The sequence below is a fragment of the Podarcis muralis genome, chromosome 1 (genome assembly GCF_964188315.1).
Source record: "Podarcis muralis chromosome 1, rPodMur119.hap1.1, whole genome shotgun sequence".
Classification (NCBI taxonomy): domain Eukaryota; kingdom Metazoa; phylum Chordata; class Lepidosauria; order Squamata; family Lacertidae; genus Podarcis; species Podarcis muralis.
In genome coordinates this window covers 46,157,182-46,180,203 of record NC_135655.1, presented here as the reverse complement: position 1 = coordinate 46,180,203, position 23,022 = coordinate 46,157,182, and the positions used below count along the sequence as shown (strand labels likewise).

Genomic DNA, 23,022 nt, shown 5'->3' with positions numbered 1-23,022 from the left:
GGAAAACTATTTTTGGGTTTAACATTTAAGTACTTGGCAGGCTGAGAACCAGTTAACATTTCTACTTTTTTTCCACAGAAGAAAGAGCATGCGAGTTAATTGGATACTTTAGAACCAGAGTTAGCTGCCTTGCATTGAGGCCAAGCTTCAAAAATGGCCAAGTGGGCTTCATATTAACCTGGTGATAATCCTAGCCTGGGTTAATTCAGCGTGTATGAAAATAAAATAATAAAATTCTGGGGAGTTGAAAAGCAGTCTGGAAACCATGTATGCCAGATTCATGGTGGCTTTCTCACATTGTTTATATGCATGGAGTTTCTTAGGAATTCACACCTAGGGAGCAGAGAATGTGGTTGTGAAAGATAGCAATATATTGCTCCCTCTGGAAAACATCCAAGAAGAACAGATGAATTCTGTCAAATTTAACATACTACCCTTTGGAATAAAATACTGGAGAAGTCTATTCTTAAGAAATAAGACATAGTATTTCAGTAGAAATACTTTTCAGGACTGTTTTCCATGAAGTCTCAGGCAGTAAATGTCTTAGTCTTTAAGGTGCCACAAGACTCTTGGTTGTTCTTGCTACAGAAGGCTCTACTTTACAGCTGCTCTGCTGTAAAGTAGTACTGTTGCTTGTTTGTTAAAGCATTGGTTCCCATGTGAAGTAGGGAACACTAGAATGCGGTTTCATAAATCCCCAACCAGCAATTTCATAGGGGTCAAGGTCTTTGATTTGGGAGAGAAGAGGCTGTGACTGTTTTCTGTTCTTGTTTGTACTGCTAGGCCATGCTACCCTGTCGTAGATCATAAATTTTGTCGTTTCTAAAGATCAAAGCAAAGAAGTCAATGGAAGAGTAGAAAGATGAGTTCCGTGGATTCAGCTCATCATTAACTCACATTTCCTTTTCCTTTATGTAGTGTTGCTGCGACGAGATCCAGAGATGTGCCATCGTTTGGACCACCAATCCCTAAAGGCATTACCTTCCCCAAATCCAATGTATTCAGGGACTTCTTACTTGCTAAAGTGATCAATGCTGAGAATGCAGCTCATAAATCAGAGAAGTTCCGTGCCATGGCCACCAGAACCCGTCAGGAATACTTGAAAGATTTGGCAGAGAAGAATGTCACAAACACACCCATTGACCCTTCGGGCAAATTCCCCTTCATCTCACTTGCCTCTAAGAAGAAGGAGAAGTCCAAGCCTCATCCAGGAGTAGAACTCCACAGTTCTGGTGCTGTTGTATGGAGTCTCCGTGCTAAAGACTATAGCAAGGGTGTAGATATAGACTCTCTCCTGGGGATTTCTAATGAATTTGTTGTTATCATTGAACAAGATACAAAGAGTGTTGTGTTCAATTGTTCCTGCAGAGATGTCATAGGGTGGACTTCAACAGACACAAGTGTCAAAATTTTCTATGAAAGGGGTGAATGTGTTTCTGTGGAGAGTTTCAAAAACCCTGAAGATATCAAAGAGATTGTCAAAAGGCTAGAGGTTAGAGTTTGTTCTCTCTCTCTCTCTCTCTCTCTCTCTCTCTCTCTCTCTCTCCCTCCCCCTCCCTCCCTCCCTCCCTCCCTCCCCCTCTCTAAATATGTAGATCTGGTCTTCAGGCATGAGTAAATTCAAAGAACTGTGATGGAAAGATTAACATAGTTTGGATCCATTCTTAGATTTTGGTAACAGATCCGTTGATAGTGAAACAGTCCCTCAACTTGTGATGTAATTGTGCAAAAATATTAATGGAAATTATTTTCTAATTCTTCTCCCAGTTCTCCAAAGTTGCAAGCAGACTAGGTCAAAGAATACCTTCTTATTGCCTGTTGCTTGTTCAGTCATTAACTGAGACCTTTGAGTAGTGTATTGCTGTGGGAGCACTGACACATAGCACAGTCCCTGACATGTATCAAATATTATGCAAGACTTAATGTTATAGTTTCTACCTATTCTAGTAGCAACTGCATTTTATTCTCTTATTCAGAAAATAGCAGTCTCTACATCATGAAGAAAAGCTGCATTTGTCTATTGCATTCAAAAATATTCATAATTAGCAGGATCACTTAGCCAATAGAACAAGTTTGCATTTTGTGTAGATAGCTGCATGCCAGTAAATAAGATGACTAAATTACAAAGAACTACCAATTTATCGAATCAATAGGGACATAATAATATAAAGGAACATTCTGTCAGCCTAACCGTGAATACTGGTATATAACCCCACCCATGAATTTTCCAGTTGTATTGCTACATTACCTTAATGCTTCTATAATTTCCATAAAGTTCTAAAGCCAGTCATTTATACAAAATCTGACTGTGCCTGGATTTTCATCCAGTAGTAACCTAGCCAACTTGCACTGAAAACTGTGCACAGCAGTAGCTGTCAAAATAAGGAATATCATTGTCCCATCTTGCTTCATGTACCATATTTTTTTTAAAAAACTCCCCCATGTATTTGTCTTCCACTGAATGTAATTAATTGCACTAAACTCTTCCCATTGCACCCTCCCCCTCCAACCCCTCTCTCTTCACTTCTCAGCTTGTGACAAAGGGCTGTGAGTCAGTGGAAATGACTTTACGTCGCAATGGACTAGGCCAGCTTGGTTTCCATGTGAACTATGAAGGAATTGTGGCAGATGTTGAACCTTATGGCTATGCTTGGCAAGCAGGATTACGACAAGGCAGCAGATTAGTGGAAATTTGCACTGTGGCTGTAGCTACTCTGAGCCACGAGCAAATGATTGATCTCCTGCGGACTTCAGTTACTGTGAAGGTTGTCATTATCCCACCTCATGAGGATTGCACCCCACGAAGGTATCTTTATTTGTGGGGGGATAAATGAGTTATATCTGCTGTTGACTTTTTCAGGGTGTTCTCTGAATTTATAAAGAATAATTTTTGTTCTAACTTGGTCTATATAAAAATAAGAGTCCCGTTTCACATTAATTTGGCTATGGATGTAGAGTCGTAGGTGGTTACTGTGTTTTTAAAGGGGACCTATTTATTCTTATGGTATGGGAGTGCTTCTGCATTGCCATTGATATGTCAAAGCCTCCCACTGGATTGTGTTACATGTATAATGTCTCTGAAGGAAGCATTGGTCATGCTGAGTATTCTCAAGTCAGATTGCCAGTGCTAGTGTTTGCTTACATTCTCACTAGTCAGTTAATAATTACGTAGCCTTTGAATAGCTGCATCTCGTAGCTGCATTTATCTTGGTGATGCTCACTTTTTAAATAAATGCATGTGAGATACTGCAAAATCTTTAAATGTCATATAGCCATTTTAACACTTCACTGAACAAAAACACCATTTGCGCTTTAAGCTGGGGATCTACATATATACTTATTTTGAAGGAGCCCCTGCCTGTTTTTATTATTTGGATCCTTCAGCCTGACCTCAGAATAACTTGAGATGAGTTTCACCTTTTACTTTAACTCTCTATAGAAAAGTTCTAGTTACAGGTAGGTAGTCTACCATAGTCGAAACAAAATAAAAAAAATCCTTCCAGTAGCACCTTAGAGACCAACTAAGTTTGTTATTGGTATGAGCTTTTGTGTGCATGCACACTTCTTCAGATAAATTGAAACAGAAGTCACCAGACCCTTATATATAGTGAGAGGGTGGGGAGGGGTGGGAATGGGTGATTGACTGATAGTTGTGGTAAACCTGTTGACAACTGTTAACGACTGCGATTGGTCTTACAGGAAAAAGCAAGGGGTTTACAGCCATTAACAGTCATCAACAGGTTTCCCACACCTATCTGTACAAAAGTCAAGTGCCAGGGTATGAAAGAATAGAACCTTTCTCCTGGAGCAGAATGAACAAATATTATGTGGGAGGCTATCTCATTTTCCTAACAGCTAGTTCTGTGTTAAATGCATGTTTTAAGATAAGTCAGCTCAAAGTTAGGGCAATTGATGTTTACAATTTGGCAAATGTTATTAGCCATCATTCATATTGTTGCTTTCAGATATTTTTCAAAAACCACCTGTTCATATAATATAAAACTTGCATAGTCTTGAAGTAGAAGAATAGAACAGCAAGGCAAGAAAACCCTGTCATTTTTGAAGTTCAATATTTTTAGTTATTTCCTAAATGCAATTCTTAAAATAACATTTAGGCTGAAATCCTATACCCAGTTTCCTGAGAGTAAGCCCCATTGATCTGAGTTCCATTTCCAGGATCTCTGAATCCAAACTTTACTTCATAACCCTAAGCATATTTATTCTGCTGTCAGCCGGTCTTCTTTCTGTTTTTACGATTGTAATTGATTTTTATTTTTTTGTAAGTTCAGGTGATATGACCAGACTTCGGTTCCAGAGACTATGGGATATATGTCAAGTGTTAGATATACAGAAACATTAGTTAGTTTAAGTCAGTTGATTTCCTTGTGTCTGAGTATGACTTGATTGGCTAGTGCCCTATAAATTAGGGATAGAATTAATGTGTAACTAACCAGTCTGGGCCATATTTAGCACTCAAGACTAGGGGTATCACAATTGCTGTCATATAAGGGTATATGGCAAAAACCTTGGTTTTCGAACAGCTTGGTTCTCAAACGTTTTGGCTCCCGAACGCCGCAAACCCAGAAGTGAGTGTTTCAGTTTGCGAACTATTTGGGGAAGCCAAACATCCGACGGGGCTTTCACAGCTTCTGATTGGCTGCCGGAGCTTCCTGCAGCCAGTCAGAAGCCGCACTTGGTTTCTGAACATTTTGGAAGTTGAACGGACTTCCGAAACAGATTCCGCTTGACTTCCAAGGTAACGACTGTACTTTTCTCCCTTATTTCAGAATTGCATTATGCTTTCTTCTTTCTCTTTCAGAAGTTTTTCAGAAATTAATCGCATGCCGGTGATGGAATACAAAATGAATGACGGCGGTGTTCCATACGAGTTCAAGTTCCCTTTCAGGAATAACAACAAATGGCAGAGAAATGCTAACAAGGGACAAGGGCCTCATGGGCAGCAAATGCCATCCCAGATGCAAAGTCCTGCTACCACTAGGGTTGCCTCAGGGAAAGGTGAAGGGAAAATGCCTCCCCCAGAGCGAGCAGCCAATATTCCACGCAGTATTTCTAGTGACGGGCGGCCACTGGAGAGTAGAAGGTAGATAACTAATTTGTGTGTTGTTTTCCTCCAAGGTATGTTGCAGCATTCTGAGACTTTTGAAACAACAGCAGTAAGAACTCTCAGGCACACAAGTTCACATTCCAATTCCCCTGTTTCTTATCCAGATCAAATCTGACCCCCACCTCAACAAAATGTTTTTATTCACTTCCAGAAAGTATTTGGTATCTAAAAGAAATGACACTAAACTAGTTCACAGCATTTGGGGATTAACTCATAGTCTTCAGGTACCAATTCTAGTCATGCCACCTTACTTATCCAGTAACTGGAGTATGAAGAAATGCACATATACTCATGTCTCTCTATTGTTTAAAAAATTCTTTTTTTAAAAGAAAAACATCCCTAATTATATTTTCCTCTGCGAACCTGCAGAAACACAAACATCTGTGTTGTTATATCTATATTAAGAAAAGAGCATCTTGTAAGGCAAGAAAGGCAAAAGCAGTTCATATTGGAATATGAAAGAATCGCCTGTAGGTCTAGCCCTTCCGCTTGTGTTCACGTTTGACAAATTGCCTCAGCACTCTAAAACCTTATTTCCACCCCCTTTTTGCACATTGAAATCAATGGATTTTGAACTTTTTAGGGAATTAGCACATGTTGAAGATTGGTTCGGTAAATGGAAGGGCTAGCTTTAAAGTATATGAATAACATAGTCTGTTGGAAGAAAGACCTCACTATATTGGTCGTATGAGCTCTAAGCCTGTAGTCAATAAAGAAGGGGGATAGTTCCAAGATAATTGTGCTTCTCTTTCCTCAGATATTCTCAGATATTTTGCCGGCTTTTAGGCAAAATGTCATTATAGCATTGCAGAATGCAGTGCCCTTTATTTGGGGTAGCAATACCTGTTGTTGCAATTTTAGATCTTATCAGAATTCTCTTCCTTCTGTAGAGAACGTGTGAAGTCTCTGGCTGATGTTATTTCTACAATACACAATTAGTTTTACATGTAAAAAAACACCAACCTGTTTTGTTCATTCTGGATTTTCCCAACATTGCTGGAATGCAGAGCAAATGTAGTCTGAAACACTCCATTTCTACACTTTCTCGTGCATACCAAAAGGACGAAGTAAATTGGCCCTTTTTTTTCTTTTTTGATCACTTGATACCAGCTATGCTTCCTGCCATTTCATGCTATCATGTGGCACAGCCAGTTTTGCCTAGAGCAGTGTTTCCCAACCTTGGGCCTCCAGCTGTTTTTGGACTACAACTCCCATCATCCCTAGCTAGCAAGACCAGTGGTCAGGGATGATGGGAATTGTAGTTCAAAAACAGCTGGAGGCCCAAGGTTGGGAAACACTGGCCTAGAGAGCTGAGCTTTGACTAAAGCTCATTTGACATTGATAGAGCAAGCCTGTGTGCTCTTGGCTGTCATATGTTCTGCTCACAGCAAGTCCTGGGCACCGTAGAGTGTTGATGCCATGAAATGTACTTTTGCTTTATCTCTCCTACATCCCTTCTCCCCTCAATGAACTACTGTATTTTTCGCTCTATAATACACACTTTTTCCTCCTTCGCTCTTATGGAGTGAATGCACTGGGTGGCAGAGGGATCCCTCGGCTACCACTGCAGTCGCAAGCTGAGGGATGCCTCCGCAGCCAGAGCCCTGGCTCCTGTCCATCACTCGCTGTGAAGCCAGCAGAGCAAGAGCTGCTGCGCAGCTATCACTCTTGCTCTGCTGGCTTCAGCGAGAGCTGCGCAGCGGCTCTTGCTCTGCTGTCTTCCCAGCAAAGCGGGATGTGGGATGGAAGGGGCTCCATGTAAGGGCTCCCTTCTGTTCCTCCCGCTTCGCTGGGAAGCCAGCAGAGCAAGAGCCGCTGTGCAGCTATCACTCTTGCTCTCCTGACTTCAGCGATAGCTGCGCAGCGGCTCTTGCTCTGCTGGCTTTACAGTGAAGCAGGAGGAAGGATGGAAGGGAGCAAGCAAAGCGAGAGCTGCTTACATGGCTTCTGTCCCACTTTGCGCAGCTCTCACTTTGCTTGCCCATCCCTCCTCCCGCCGTGCTGTAAAGCAAGCAAAGCACCTGTCCCGGTGTCTCCTCCTCCTCCTCTTCTACAGCGAGGCGGGAGGAGGGATGGGCAAGCAAAGCGGGACAGAAGCCGTGTAAGCAGCTCTCACTTGGCTTGCTTTAAAGCAAGAAAATTGAGAGCCGCTTACATGCTCTGTGCAGAATTTTTTTTCCCCCTTGCTTTCCCCCTCTAAAATCTAGGTGTGTCTTATGGTCAGGTGCGTCTTATGGAGCGAAAAATACGGCAGTTCACAGCTGAAAAGAATCACTGAAATTAAAAGTGTCAGGTATTACTTTCTACAGTAAACACCCTTGATGTTGGGTTTCCGCTGTGTTCAGGTGGGCCAGTTTCATTTCTTTGTTTTGTTATTTATATGCCCCCCTTCATCCAGTATAACCACAGGGCCACTTCTTCCAAATGTGTTAGGAATGCTGGGAGCTTCTTGTTAGTTGTAATTTGGTTATTGCTTTTGACAAGAATGGGCTTCTGTGGTAGCTCCCCATCTGTGTAATGCTCTCCCCGGGGAGGCTCTCCTGACGCCTTCATCACATATCTTTAGGCACGAGGTGAAAAGATTCCTCTTTTCCCAGGCCTTTGGCTAGTTAAACCACCTACAACCTTCTAAACTGGGGTGTGGGTGTTATTGTTTTGTTTCTTTGTATTTTTGTATTCTGAGACCGTAAGGCTCCCTGTGCTTGCATGAAAGGTGGTATACAGACTTAATAAATAAGTAAAAATTGAAACTTCTTGTGATAACAAACCTGATAAGCATACAAAGATTGGAAAACGCTTTATGCCGCGTGTTTTGCAACCCCACACACTTGCTCGGGAAAAACTCCTATTGAAGACAGTGGGTTGTAGCCAGTGTATATTTGCAGTAGTAGAGAGCACAAGGTGTGGCAGCTCCTTTGTCATCTGAAAAGCTGTTCTTGAGGGGTGAAGCACCCTCTGGAACTCTTCAGTATGGAGTAAAGAGGGCTATGGTAGGTGAGGAGGAATCACTGGAAATCAGGTTCTCCACCTTGAAAAATAAAATCACTTTCCAGGAGCACAAAGCCACCTTTGGGTAGAACCCCTCGGAGCTTGCTTCCAAGTGAACCTGTGTTTGATTGAGCTGTAAAGGCACTATATTGGCAGTCACTCCTTAGGCAGCTTGCAAATTACATTTTTAGTTTTCTGCTGCTGCGTATATCATTACCTAACCCATTTCATAACTATAGAATTCAGGGACAAGGCATAGCAGGGGACGTTTTGTAATATGTGCAACATATTTTTGAGGCAAATACAGGGAGCAAAAAGCCCTCAGGCAGAGAAGCAACAACTAAAATAAATATTTAAAGGAAACACAGGCAGAAGAACTGCCAAAGAACAGCATTACGAAACCTCAGCATGAATTTCAGAACAAAATATTTTTGGTATAAGCATATTATTTGTCTGAAAAATCAAACTTTGCAAATGGGAAGCCTGGAAAATGGCTTTAATGCCTCAGTGAATATGCAGAGAGCCTTGAACTGGATAACTGATTCAAACTGTCTGGTTCTCAATAATAGCACCTCAAAGCCAATGCTTTTGCTGCTGTTAAATTGGATTTCTGCCCCAAGATGCGGTAGAATTTTTAAAAATGAAATTTAGTCTCTTGCAGCCAGCCAGCCAGCATTTAATGATTAGCAGGCAAAATGGTTGGGACATGAACTTCAGAGCAGTCATCTGGTAATAATAATGTTTAACCAAGACTAAAAATACTGATTTGAGCAAAATGGCAGACACCTCATTTCTAGGGATGCTAGTTGACCAAATAAAACAACCACCCTGCTTAGCTTTGCAAATACGCTAGCCGTTTTATCGTGGCACCATATTGCTCAAAACAGTCCTAGTCCAATAACGGTGTTTTTGTTGGGTTTTTTTACTCCTAAGATAGCAGTTCCTAGACAAGAAAGGAGAGAAGCTGATTTCCCATCCGTTAGCCAATTTTAATTTTTAATTTTTTAAAAATAAATATATTGTGATGCATGTGTTGTGTACATATTGCTTCAACAAAAGTTTTGGCTGTGCTAGGTTTTTTGTGTGATTATTACTATTTACATTTATTATTATGTACATTTCAAATCTTTGTAAGCCACTCCACCTTAACAGCAGTTGTATTGCACACATGGGTGTGCATGGCAAGACCAAACCTTCCCAGCTAGCCAAGCTGCCTGTTTTTTGCCAAAGGCAAGCCAGCTGGCCACCAGCCCAGAAGAATCTATCTGGCTGTTATTTTATATTATATTTGTTGGTCGATTTTCTTGAAAAGCAATCCAATGTGACTTACATTAAAGCCCATTATAAACAACAATGAAAACCTAAAAGCACAGCCTGAAAATGCGGGTAAACAAAAGGCAGAGCTATGGGTCCCACCCCACTTGAAGAGGACACAATGACATCCTTCAAGTGAAGGGCCAAAAGTCAGAGAATAGGCTTTTTCATTTATGGCCTCCTGATTGTAGAATGCTCGCCCCAGGGAGGCTTGCCCAGCACCATCTTTATCCAGCTTTAAGGTAAAGGTAAAGGGGCCCCTGACCATTAGGTCCAGTCGTGCCCGACTCTGGGGTTGCGGAGCTCTTCTCGCTTTACTGGCCGAGGGAGCTGGCGTACAGCTTCCGGGTCATGTGGCCAGCATGACTAAGCTGCTTCTGGCGAACCAGAGCAGCGCACGGAAACACCGTTTACCTTCCCGCTGGAGCGGTACCTATTTATCTACTTGCACTTTTTGGTGTGCTTTAGAACTGCTAGGTTAGCAGGAGCAGGGACCGAGCAACGGGAGCTCACCCCGTCACGGGGATTCGAACCGCCAACCTTCTGATCAGCAAGTCCTAGGCTCTGTGGTTTAACCCACAGCGCCACCCGCGTCCCTTATCCAGCTTTAGGCATCAGGGAAAGACTTCTCTTTTCTTGTGTTGCCACCTTCCAAATCAGAGCTTTCCAAACTTTTCATGATGGTGACACACTTTTTATACATGCATCATTTCGTGACACAGTAATTCAGTTTTAGTACCAAACCGGAGGTTAAACTAATCCCTTTCCAGCCCCAGGAGGAGCACAAGGAGTGTTCATGTGACACACCTACACACTGCAGCCGACACACTAAGGTGTCGCGACACACAGTCTGGAAAGCTCTGCTCCAAATAGTCCATGGACGAGGCATACAAAGAAGGGACTCAGATGGTGATCACAGGGTCTGGGTGGGTTCATTGCAGGGAGAGGCAGTTCTTGAGGTACTGTGGATCCTAAGCTACATAAGGCTTTAGGGGTAAGAATCAGCACTTTAAATTGAGTCCAGAAACTAAGTGGTACCCAGAATTTGTGCTATATGTTCCAACCATCCTCCCCCAATCAATGGTCTGGCTGCCAAATTCTGTACCAGCTGCAGTTTCTGAACTATCTTCTTAGGCATTCCTATGTAACACATTGCATTAGTCCTAGAGTTTACCAGAACACAGACAACAGAGGATAGGCAGTTGCTATGCAGTGGTAAAGCTGGGCCACCATTGGAAGCTGAAAGAAAGCTGTGATCTACTCAGAACCCAACTGGGGTTGAGCAGTGCTGCGCTCATCTGTCAGCTAGCCAGCCAGCAAAGAAAGTTTCCTTTTCTTACATATGTTTTGCACTGTCTCAGTTGTACGACTCTCTTCCTGCTGGACAGTTTAAAAAATGTCCAGGGAGGCTCATATCATAAAAACAGAAACCGTTTGGACTGTTTCACCACCTGTGGAACAGTGTGTGTAAGTAAATCAAAGTGCAAAGTGAATTCAGGGACTGGTTGGGTGAACAGGCCATTAAGCTACTGATTATGCCAGGTGTGGGGAACCCATAGTCCTTCAGAAGTTGCTGAACTACAATTCCCAGCATCCCTGGCTATTGCCCATGTTTGCTGGGGATGATGGGAGTTGTAGTTCATCAACATTTGGAGGACCAAAGGTTCCCCAGACCCAGCTTATGACAAACAATTGTCTTTTTATACTTGTTGAGAGCTATTAAAAATGAAGCATTCCTGTGATGTAAGGACTTGTATCTGTAAATACCCTGCATCATGTTTTCTTGACTATCCGAGGAAATATGCTTTACCTAAAATGCCAGTATTTGATTTTGCAAAGTTGTGGCATGTTTTGCAGATCATATTGGTAAATACAAAGTTTTTAAAAAATGGTTTGCTAAAGCTTGTTCTGAGGTGCTTAGTTAAATCACATTTTATTTGGGATTTGTATAAAATATGCTACGTATTAATATTCCTTGCTTGCAAATAGCAAATGCAACTCAGCAACTTTATTTCTGGAACTCCTTGGAAACAGTCATTTCTCCCCTTTGTCACTCCCTAATCTTTCACCGCTGTTCCATAGGGAACAGGTTAATGGATGAAAATACATACTGCCCTCCAGCTGGCTTCATTTCTTACTGTCTCAATGAATTGACACTGCTGATGTGGCAGTTCCGACAAAAGTGTTGTTGCTCTATCAAGCTTTGTGCTGCAATGCTTCCTTTAATAATGTAATGTTTGGGATTGTTTGTATTGAACAGATTATCCCCTGGCTCTGATGTTTACGTCACCGTTTCATCCATTGCCTTAGCAAGATCACAGCAGTGCCGTAACTCTCCCAGCAACTTATCATCCTGCAGTGAAACTGGCTCTGGTGGAGGCACCTACAGGCAAAAATCTATGCCCGAAGGGTAGGCCCTCGTATGTTTGTTTATTTTGTGTACTGTTTCGTTGAGACTGGAGAAGAGTATAAATTAGTACTTAGCCTCTTTTCAAGTGTTGTTAAACTCACTGGGCTGGTTCATACATAGCACTAAACTACGGTTTACTGCTATGTGTATCAGGATATCAGGAGGAAGAAGCCCAGAGAAGACTCAATAAACTCATGCTTTCCCCTCTCCTTCTCTCTTTATCCAAGTTTTTGGAGAAGGACTTTGCTAGCATTTCCCCTAATTCTGAGTGGTTTTCTACAAGCCAGAGATCTTGGTTTGAAACAAGCTTTAGTTAAACAGACCAGCTTCATAAGCCATGGTTTGAAGTAGGCTTGCTTAGAAACTGACCAGCATTTGTTTTGACTTAGCCTGTCTTTAACACTTAAGGCAGAGCGTATATTAAAATTCAATAATTGTTTTATGGGGCCAGTTCCCAGAATAGCATTATGCTTCCATGAGGTGGCTTTCAGGCAATTCCCACTGATGAGTATATGTGAAAACATTTCAGAAGACTTTATCTTCTAGTCTTGAAATACAGTGTTGCTGAAAGGCAACCTATCAACAGTCCCAGCTCATGAAATTGAGTTTGAAACGATAACATATATTGTCAAATTATTTCCACTTCTAGACATCTTTTTGTCCCTCTTCTATCACCTACCCCCAAACACTGAATATGTAAAATGTTGTACTGCAACTGGCCCTGTATGTCTTCTCACTTTGTGATTTGTGAAAAATACTATCCAGTATTGCAAGTGGACATGAGAAGGCCATTGTCCCTCCACATTCTTTATTAGCTGTAGTTTTGAATGGGAACCCCAGAATAGGAGCAGTGATGCACTTTCAGAGTTGTAATGGCATTCTTGCATGACAGCTGCTAGGTCTGAATCAGAAAATGCATTGCATCCTTGATGGAGTTGGTAGTTCTGAAAGTCCAGATTGTAAACTTGAATAAACAAGATAGCAGCAATAATAAAACTTTCTATCCATAGTCACCAGGCCAACAAATCTTCATTATCACCTTTCCCTGTTACGCATCTTCTGTCGACTCGCTCACATCTTTTCTCCGTGGCTATTTACCAGTGCTGAAGCTGTGAGCCACAGGGGATTATAGCATTGTTAAAATGAATGACGAATTTGATTGCAACCAACAGTTCTGAATGGTTTAAGTGATTGAAATCTAGTGGTTACAAAGTCTACCCATTTACAGATTGTTAGCATGAAGGAAATTAGAGTACAATTGTTTCATACAAGTGGCAATCAAAAACATTGAAAGCTGTAGTGAAGTGAGTAAAGCAGAGTGCAGAATGAACACCCATGAACAGCCACTTCCCAAAAGCATTCCAGTATCATACAGGGCAATCATATGCATATTTACTCAGACGTAAATCCCATTGTGTTCAGTGGGAATTATTCCCAGGAAGGTGTGTATAGGGTTGCACCCTGAGGCTTTCAAGAATGGAAACCCCTTACTGTCAACTTTTCCCTTGAGAAAAGACCAGGTGGGGGGAGCACACCCATTGGATTCCACTGCTTTCTCTCCCCTTGTTCAGTGTTTTCCCAATGAAAAGGCTGGGTGGGGCAAGGAAGCTCACCAATTGGACTTTGCTGCCTAACAGCACCCTACACACCTCAGGAGCATCACATTCGTGTTGTAAAATAAATCAGCTTCAAGGAGAGCGTCGTCTATGGGAAAGGCCAGGTGCAATGCTCTGCTACCACTGCTTCGAGACTCAAGGTGCTCTCAGACGTTACACACCTGGCTTGTCTAATTATAATGTATTAGATGTGCAAAGTTCCTGCAAATGCACACTGATAATGTTGATCAATTTGGATGCCCTGGGTGCATTTTTAGAATTAGTGTACCCACCCCAGTTCAGTGGGACAACAGTGCTTTCGGTACCATTTCTGGCACTGGAACTGCCAGGATAATTCCATACCTGTCACTGTCTTACTGTGCTGTCCCTGATACCTGTGCTGCCTCCATCCAGGTGGGAATCTGAGCCACCACCTGTTCTTTTCCTTCAGTAACCCACAAAGTCACAAGTAGGAGTGGTATGACAGATGGGCCCACTCACTCAGATTGCACCTCCACTGTGTACAAATCTCAGTTGTGCATCATACAAAACTTGGCCAGTCAGAATGCACCCCCATGTGGCATTTTCACATTTGGGAGGTCTACTGAAAGGACTGCTAGCCAATTCATGGTGAGGTGTCTTTTGCAGAGAATCCTTAAGTATGACTGAAGCCCTCTGTTTTGTTGCTGACTTTGGCTCTGAGGCCCTTTTGGGGCTAGCCATGAAAGGAGTATTTGTTGTTCGTGTTCCATCTTTCAGACTTTTCTCTGTGCAGGAATGGGCATCACAAGATCACATATTTCATGTTTGTGTTAGTTATTACCACAGTCCTTTAAATCCTGGCTCTTCATACAGTAGTGGAGTTTACCTATGAAGGATGTTTGGCAGTTGAAGTATATTCTCAATTCATAATCCTAGAAATGGAAAGTCAGAAACCTCCACAATAAGAAAAGCATAGCTTTTTTTAAAAAAACAACAACACCACATTTGTATCAGAAGTGCATTGTGTAAGTATGGCTTCTTGATGTAAAGAGATGTTTGCTGTATACCACATTTACCATGTATGGAACTAAAGAATAATTATTTACCTCAGGTTTGGAATGAGTCGAAGATCTCCTGCCTCCATCGACAGGCAGAACACAGATACGAGTGGCAGTGGCAAATCCACCCCCAGTTGGCAGAGAAGTGAGGATAGCATTGCTGACCAAATGGGTAAGGAATAACTTCTGCGGCAATTAAATGGTTTCCCCCACAAGGTGACTTTGGCAACCTGTTCCTTCCTTAAAAGGAGCAATTCCATTTTTTTTTTAATGTTACCCCTGTTGGTGAGAATGAATGATGAAATGTGAGGTATACTGTCATCGGCACTTTGTGTCCTTGAGACCTGGGAACATCATGTGATGTAGAAATGAAGTTCTCTAGAGAATAGATCAGTTATAATGGTTCAGTGCCTGGGGCATCTTTTAAGAAGCAGCGGTGCAGGCACAAATATTACTTGGCCTTACTGCTTACTTACCCTCATCTCTTTTCAGCACTGCATCAGCTTAATTTAATTTTTACCTTTTCTGTAGCTCTTTTTGTAGTGCTTCCTTTCTAATGGTGCTATATGCTGACTGTTAGATGGTTGAAAGTATAAACAGCCCACGTACAGATTATTATTTTTTAATGCAGATAAAATATAAGTAAAAATGTACAGTTGGGTGAGAATCACTTTCTGCTGCTGGGTGTATTTGCACAGTGCTTTGCAGTTAAGTAGTTAGATGAAAGAAAGATCCTCAGGACTCAGCAGATTAAATGAAGTTAAGCCTTCATTTGGCATCTCAGTACACGGACCTGTTTCTCTTCGTTTGTAGCTACTGAAGCAGTGACCTGACACTGGTAGATCCTGCTGAGGCTTTTGCATTAATAGGAATTTTACTATGGTTTCATTCATCTTGGCAGTGACACTGATACAGTGTGACTAGCTTTGATTAAGGATTCCAGCGTGGAGAGTGTGGCTTCCTGGTTGGCAGTACACCAAATACGACGCATCCAGCCTGGTATCTGTTAGGTCTGGGAGGGAAGTCCGTTGCATCATCAGTTCTCAGGTCAAACTGGCATGGTTTGTGTATTGCGGGAATGTAGGCAAAGAAGAATAGGAGCTGGAAATGGTGGTACTTGGACTGGATATTTTAAAAATAAAACAAAAGAAGTTGTGAGACAACCTGATTCCCAAAACTAAGATTTGACACAGGCTCAACTTCTCTATAGGGGCTTATCTAACTACCCGGAATACCACATCAGAGCCTGAACAAAAGCTAAATTCCATATGATGTTACCTTGAAAACAGAAAGGTTCTGTGACTTCCTAGGATAATTGGGAGTTGGGAGATCCTTCCTGTTATCCTAGGTATCCATAATTGACAGCTAGATTGGTGGGTGGGGGTAACTCCATTGTCCTAGCTTAGCTGAATGCTATAAGAGAAGCTGAAGATGCTCAGCTCTTACTATCATTCTTGTCATCACAACATACTGCTACTGTGTAAATAAGGTAGGCTTCGAGACAGATTGAAGTATTCAGCGAATGCCTCAGGAGTTCAGGAAATGAAATGCGATTCTCAGATTCAAAAGATACACTTTTGTTCTAGTAACTTCAGAGGCTCAGTGAGCTGCGCCTTATTATTAAAGCCATCTGGTAATTCCCCATCCCCCATATCTGCTTAACAGGAAAAACCTGTGATTATACTGATCTCTAGTTTCCATTTTGGCAGAATACTTTAATCACATGTGTTTTTATACTGTTGAGATGGTAACAACATGTGTAAAGTTAATCTTACTCAGAATTACTTTTGCAGACCCTCCCTTGTGTGTTAATGTTGGCACTGAACATAGCTGCCCAAAAAAAATCTGCTGTGGAAACTAAACTGCCCCCATATCAACCTGAACAAAATGGAACAGGTAGAGAGGAAAAATTGTGGTTTTGGAGTGAAAGGACAATGTCATAGGTAGAAACCCAAATACAGTGATACCTGTTGGTCTCTTTGAATATTTTAGTTTCCTGTTTTAAGGCAGTTAAAAGTACTCTCTCATATACAGTCTTTAAAAAAAAAAGGTTGATTCTAATTATGTAGTTCGAAATAATTAAGATACAAACTGTATCAGGTAAGCAACTTTAGCTCAGGAGGTGAAGAGGTGGCGTACTCCTTTTTTACTTTATTGCTTATATATTGGTATTTTTTGTAGTGTATTTAAAAGTTGTCAAGGCCTATTGCTGGTACAATAATTTTGCTGTTGATGAGAAAGCATACACTGCTTTTAGTTCTCTTGCTTCTAAGCTTCTTTCTTTTTTAATGCCAAACTTCTTGAAAGCAAATGCTGTATTCCATGCTGCATTACAGAGCCAACATGCCATCTCCCTGCAGTGTCGAAGGTGCTGCCATCCTTCAGAGAGAGCCCCACTGGAAGGCTGATGAGGCAAGATCCAGTAGTCCACTTGTCTCCAAATAAGCAGGGTCATGTAAGTCCACTTTCAAAATTGTTGTGCAAAGTTGTTTTGCTCTCCCTGCAGTTCTCCGAAGGTAAAATATCCTTCACTTTCCCTGAACCTGTACGTCCTTGTTAAGAGTATGGAGGAACAGGCAGTAGAGCTGACCTCAGTATTTTAAGAGCTAAATGCAGCTTTAAGATAAAGTTTATTAATAGAAATGCTTTGCTGCCAACTCAAAAGTAGAGTTATGCTCGAGTATAGTGTGATAGTCCAAAGATCTGTGGGAACCTTCATTATTCTAGAAATAAGATTCCTCCTGCTCAATCCCTCTGGCTTGTTGCGCATTCCACAAGCGAGACTTTGGTGACTTACCAACATTAATATGTTCTTTCAGCAAACTATTTATAGCCCTATATCCTTTCTTCATTCTGTTTAGTTGAGATTCCTGCATTGCAGGGGTTTGAAATAGATGACTCTTGGGGGTACCTTCCAACTCTACAATTCTGTGATTCTGCGCCCCGACTCCTGCTCCCTTAACTTTTCTTTTGAATATTTCTGCTTGGAGAGATCCGGTTCACATGTCATGGTAATAAACTATGGCTTGCCAAGAATGAGGAGCTTACGAGTGTGTGCTGCTCATTCAATCCTGCATTGCACTGCCCTTCCTGGAGCCAGGAGAAACAAACCATAAGCTTTGCGTTACATGCAAACAAGCCATGAGCAGTTGCTCTACAAATCTTTGCTTCTGTTCATGGTTTGTTTGGGAAGAAACAAATGTTCTTTCACAAGTGATGCTGAGTCAATCTTCACAGTTGTTTCTCCCAGCTCCAAACAAAATGGCGCAGAGTGGGAGCAACTGAGCAGCGTGTTCTAGCCCACTGCTTGTTCACAGCAAGCCATAACCCATGGCTTACCATGACATGTGAACTGACTCACAGTTTTAGTCCTAAGCTCTTGTGGTGTTTGACTGACTAATCCACACTCTCGAAAGTGCACAAACACGACCCTTGTAACAATGTGCAAAGATTGATGCATTGCCATATTTCTAAAGGGGAAGGAACTAGCTCGAGAACTAGGAATTTCCCCCAAACCATTAAAATCCTTTTTTTATTTATTTTAATAGTACATACCATCACATTTTTGCATTTGAAGCTTTTCTCTCTCTCTCTCTCTCTCTCTCTCTCTCTCTCTCTCTCTCACACACACACACACACACACACACACACACACACACAATTTTAACTGTTGCAGACATTTGCCAGTGTAACTTGTTTTATCCATATTCTTCTGCATGGCTTCTTATATACTGAGCTGCTGCTGGCCTAACTCCTTCATTAATCAGTTGCTTTAACTGTCATACAGCCACCTTGAGGAAAGATGCAAAAGTTTCGCTTCAGATGCTGTGAAATGCATAGGATGTTGATTGTTTGGTGTGTTCTGTTCCCCTGATATCTTGGAATCCTTTTTCTTCATTTCACCTGGTTCAGCTCTGAACATGTAGATTTTCATGCTCATAACTTTCCACTAATGATTTTTTTTCTTTCTGACAATACGACAAATCGTTCTGCTTTGTTTGAATATGAATATATTAAACGATGAAGTGGACTTACTTGCATTTCAAAGCAAATTGATGGAAAATTATTGTAAAGGTAAAAAGGTAAAGGACCCCTGGACGGTTAAGTCCAGTCAAAGGCAACTATGGGGTGCGGCAGTCATCTCATTTTCAGGCAGAGGGAGCAAGCATTTGTCTGCAGACAGCTTTCTGGGTCATGTGGCCAGCATAACTAAAATGCTTCTGGTGCAACGGAACACCGTGATGGAAGCCAGAGCGCATGGAAACACCGTTTACCTTCCTGCCACAGCAGTACATATTTATCTACTTGCATTGGCATGCTTTTAAACTGCTAGGTTGGCAGGAGATGGGATAGAGCAACAGGAGCTCATCCCGTCACAGGGATTCGAACCGCCAACCTTCTGATTGGCAAGCCCAAGAGGCTCAGTGGTTTAGACCACAGCGCCACCTGCGTCCTGCCTGAAAATTATTGTGGAAATGGCTGTTTCATTTATAAAGTGGTCTGTTGGTGGGTGTTTCAGACTCATAACTCTTGTAGCATAAGTCTTGAGTACAGCGTTCATGAATTTTGTTCTTGTTAATTTTATATTTGAGCTTATGGATGTTTGGTCTTCAATACTGTACTGTTATTCCCATTTTATTTTATTTTCTCCCGAAACCTTGAATTTATCTACAATTTCTCCCCTTTTTGCAGTCTGATAGCCACTACTCTAGTCATTCAAGCAGCAACACGCTGTCCAGCAATGCATCCAGTGTCCACAGTGAGGAGAAGTGGTATGACAGTGGAGATAGGACTGAGTCAGAGCTGAATAGCTACAACTATCTTCAAGGTACTTCTGCTGACAGTGGCATTGATACCACCTCCTACGGCCCCAGCCATGGCAGCACAGCCTCCCTGGGCAACTCGGCAACATCTCCCCGATCAGGACTTGTAAAAGAGAAAGTGGCACCACTATGGCACAGTTCCAGTGAAGTAGTCTCTATTGCAGACCGGACTTTAGAAAAAGACAGCCACATGATGGACAGGAAGACAGAGTCTTCGTTAAGCTTGGACATTCATACCAAAAGCCAACCAGCCTCCAACCCTTTAACAAGAGAGAACAGTGCTTTTAGCCTTAGTGATGCCGTTTCCCATACAAGGTAATATTCTTTAAAATGATGAGTGGTGTCTCTAGATCTTTCTAGCAGACATGGGGAGTGAGTGCTATGGATAATGACATACCTGTGATTCTTGGCAGCCCAGCACTTTGAAAAGAGGCACAATGCGGAGAGTTTGGAAATAGGAAGCAAGTTTAATATTTCCATATGTGGATGGAGATTCCTTTCCTTTATTGTAGGGGGGTCTTGGAACACATGGGAATCTGGATCTGAGCATGGCAGAAATATACATTATGTTACAGTGTACACAATGTTGCAGATGTACAAGGCTTGTGCGAATATGACGCTCTTGATCTCTTAACCATAGCTTCAGGGATTGGGAATAGGTTACAGGATTGTCTGTTCTATTTCCTTTTCAGCTCATCTCCTTCCTTCTCTCTGTCCCTCTCTCGCCCTCTCTCCCTCACACACATACACCACATTAAATTTAAGGCTAGTGTATATTACTTTACATCCAGGTATGGGACCTGGATGTGTAAAGTCTACAGAATGCTGGGACCTTTCTAAAGGAACTTCAGACTTGCACTACAGTGCTACTGGTTCACACATAATGTTTAAACCATGGTCTATGAGCTGGAATGAGTACAAGCAAAGCCTTAGGCCAGGATTTCCCAAACTTGGGTCTCCAGTTGTTTTCAGACCACAATTTCCATCATCCCTGACCACTGGTCCTGAGAGCTTGGGATGATGGGAGTTGTAGTCCAAAAACAGCAGGATGAGGAAGATAAGATAGATACACAAGCAGCTTCAATTTCACATTAAACTCCAGTGTGGATGAGACCTATGTTTCTAGCATTTATAGAACATGAGAGATGAGGCAAAAATGTGCAGACAGGCTTCTGCTCATTTGTTTTGTGAATTTAAAAATTTGGAGTATTAATACACCCACCCAAACCCAGAAATATTCCCATGGATGTCCATGACTTTATCTGGACAAAATGAATAACACTTGTAGAGGTGAGAGGAGGTTCCACTTTGGTTTGATTGTTCTGTTAGAAAGCTAGCTATGACAAAGATAGATGCATCACCTAATAATGTAAATAGCCTTTCCTTCAACATACCAACTTTTTTCAAACAGGATTAGCATTCCTCAACACACCAATTATCTTGTCATTTCTCTATGGATATTAAGATTGCTGCTATTCAAACAGAGTGCTTCTTAATGTAGAAATTTCTATATCTATTTATATCTATACATTAATATCTACTCATATATACTTGTCCTCTTAATTTTATTATCTTAAGAAGCTGACTGGTACAGTGTTCGTTGCCTTTTCAACCTAGCCCTTTTTGTGGGGATTTGTCAGTCTGATGACTTCACCCTCTTCAACTGCATGTTGAGAAAAATAGATTCATCACATGGTGATCTGTCTGAATCTTTTCTTCAATTTCTGAAATCTTAGAACTAGCATCTATAGCATTAGACAACCATCCATTTTGTAAAACAGTGATTCACCTCTGATAAGATCTCTTCTTCCCCCGCCCCGCCCCCCATCTTGAATTTTAGATGTAGAGAAGGCCTTAATGTACATTTAAAACACAGGCTTAAACACTGACGGTGTTACTGAATTTATGTCACCAACACAGTGTTCTGCAGCACAAGCACTCAGCATTTGAAATGATGGTTTCTTCAGGCCATTTATCTTTTCCATCATCTTATCTGCTTTTTCTAGGGAATAAATAGGAAAGAACATTTGTTGCAAGCATTTGTAATATATGCTGGCTTCTCAAGTTTATTTAGTTTTGCTATATAGTAGGCAGGGTCATTTATCATTGCTGTGTAATCCTAGCATTCTCGAGTAGTTACCAAGTAGTTTAGAACCCTTTAAACAGGACGATGTAAATAATAATAATAATAATAATAATAAGGCTGCAATCCTATTTAAAATCTGGAAGCATGTGTCATTGAACTCATTGGGGCTTGCTTCTGAGTAGACATCTATAGGATTGTTCTGTAAATATTAATAGGACCAATGTTTAAGTGAAGGACAGCCCAGGAAGCAATGTGTATAATGGGAAAGAGCACTTGCCCGTTTGGAGCTGTGAAAAGATGTGAAACCGCCAGACAGCTTCTCTGTAAACTGGTTAGTGCACTGCAAAGACCTGCCTTCCCAACACAACCTTGACATGATGTAATGATGCAGAAGAGCTGTTCGCTCCCTTACCATTCCCAGTGTTTGAATAGGCAGTATTGGAGTGCATTTCAGTTTGGAAGAACATGCTGTTTCTTGAGAGTCACAGAAGAAGCTGGGCAGCTACATTCAGCAAAATCTTTTAGACCTGGCGTAACCTCAGAGCAACAAAGCAAATCAGTCGGTGGAAAACTGGGAATCTAAGATAACAGCCGAATAAATCAGAATGAGTAATTTCTTAGAGCAGTTTCTCACATCATAGTTTTTGCTCAGGGAAGTCCTCTCTTACGTCCCTTCCATATGGGAATATGTTACCACGCAGTGGGTTTATGTCTGGATTCTTAAAAGCCAAATAGAGGCTAAATAACATGAGAGTGTCCTAGCGTGCTGTACCAGTCTTGCACATAAAGACACACCAAGTCCACCCCACATCACCGTTTTGCCACAGGAACAAACACAATGAGAGAAAACTAGTTAGTCTGCAGAGTCATTTCTCTCTCTTATTAAGTTTGATGCAAGGGATGGATTAGGGATGGGTGGGTCTCCTGATAGGTAACTAAGTTGTGTAGTTAATCTTTCTGTGCCTCTAATTTAACAGGGTGAATGATTTGTTTTCCAGCTGTGGTGTTTTTTTTTTTTTTTAAGGCAGCAAAGGTATCTGCCCAGCATGACAAAATGCAGCTTTGAAATTAATGTCGGCATGTACACTTAAGCTTTGTCTTTGTTATGCTTCTCCCCCAGTACCATGAGTTCCCGACACTCTGCCAGTCCCGTTGTTTTCACCAGTGCCAGAAGTTCACCTAAAGAAGAGCTTCATTCTGCCACTTCACCACAGCTTGCGCCTTCTTTCTCCTCTTCTTCCTCCTCCTCTGGTCCTAGGACTTTCTACCCACGCCAGGGTGCTACTAGCAAGTACTTGATTGGATGGAAGAAACCTGAGGGGACAATAAACTCTGTGGGGTTTATGGATTCCAGAAAGTAAGAGCATTTTTTGTTCTGTTCTGGTGGGTGCTAATTTTCAACATGAAGAGGCCTCTAAAATGTATAGTAATTTGATACATTATGGGGGAAAACTCTTTTAAGGGGTAGTACAGTGATTTAAGCTCTTAAACTTACCTAAGAATTCTGTGGAGATTATTAGAGTGTTCAAATAACTGAAGTAAAATGGTTTAATTTAATGAATTTTAAAACTCTTGTTCTATCTCTTCAATTGCACATTTAATCCTATGGCAGGATGTTTTAATTGAACTGAAAAATACCAA

At 41.5% G+C, this 23,022-nt stretch overlaps 1 protein-coding gene across 10 annotated transcripts in view; it reads left to right on the top strand.

Annotated features, from left to right (window-relative positions):
- The window catches only part of SIPA1L1 (signal induced proliferation associated 1 like 1), a 145,379-nt gene that overhangs the window by 109,736 nt on the left and 12,621 nt on the right, over window positions 1–23,022 (top strand). For 8 of the 10 annotated variants that reach the window (XM_028724783.2, XM_028724797.2, XM_028724727.2 and 5 more), the window contains 8 exons: window positions 919–1,492; window positions 2,532–2,806; window positions 4,820–5,101; window positions 11,688–11,837; window positions 14,526–14,644; window positions 16,809–16,927; window positions 19,165–19,610; window positions 22,502–22,738. In XM_028724783.2, the coding sequence (XP_028580616.2) occupies window positions 919–1,492; window positions 2,532–2,806; window positions 4,820–5,101; window positions 11,688–11,837; window positions 14,526–14,644; window positions 16,809–16,927; window positions 19,165–19,610; window positions 22,502–22,738 (2,202 nt within the window). The remainder of the gene's footprint in view (window positions 1–918; window positions 1,493–2,531; window positions 2,807–4,819; window positions 5,102–11,687; window positions 11,838–14,525; window positions 14,645–16,808; window positions 16,928–19,164; window positions 19,611–22,501; window positions 22,739–23,022) is intronic. The other 2 variants (XM_028724792.2, XM_028724806.2) reach the window with 2 other exon arrangements.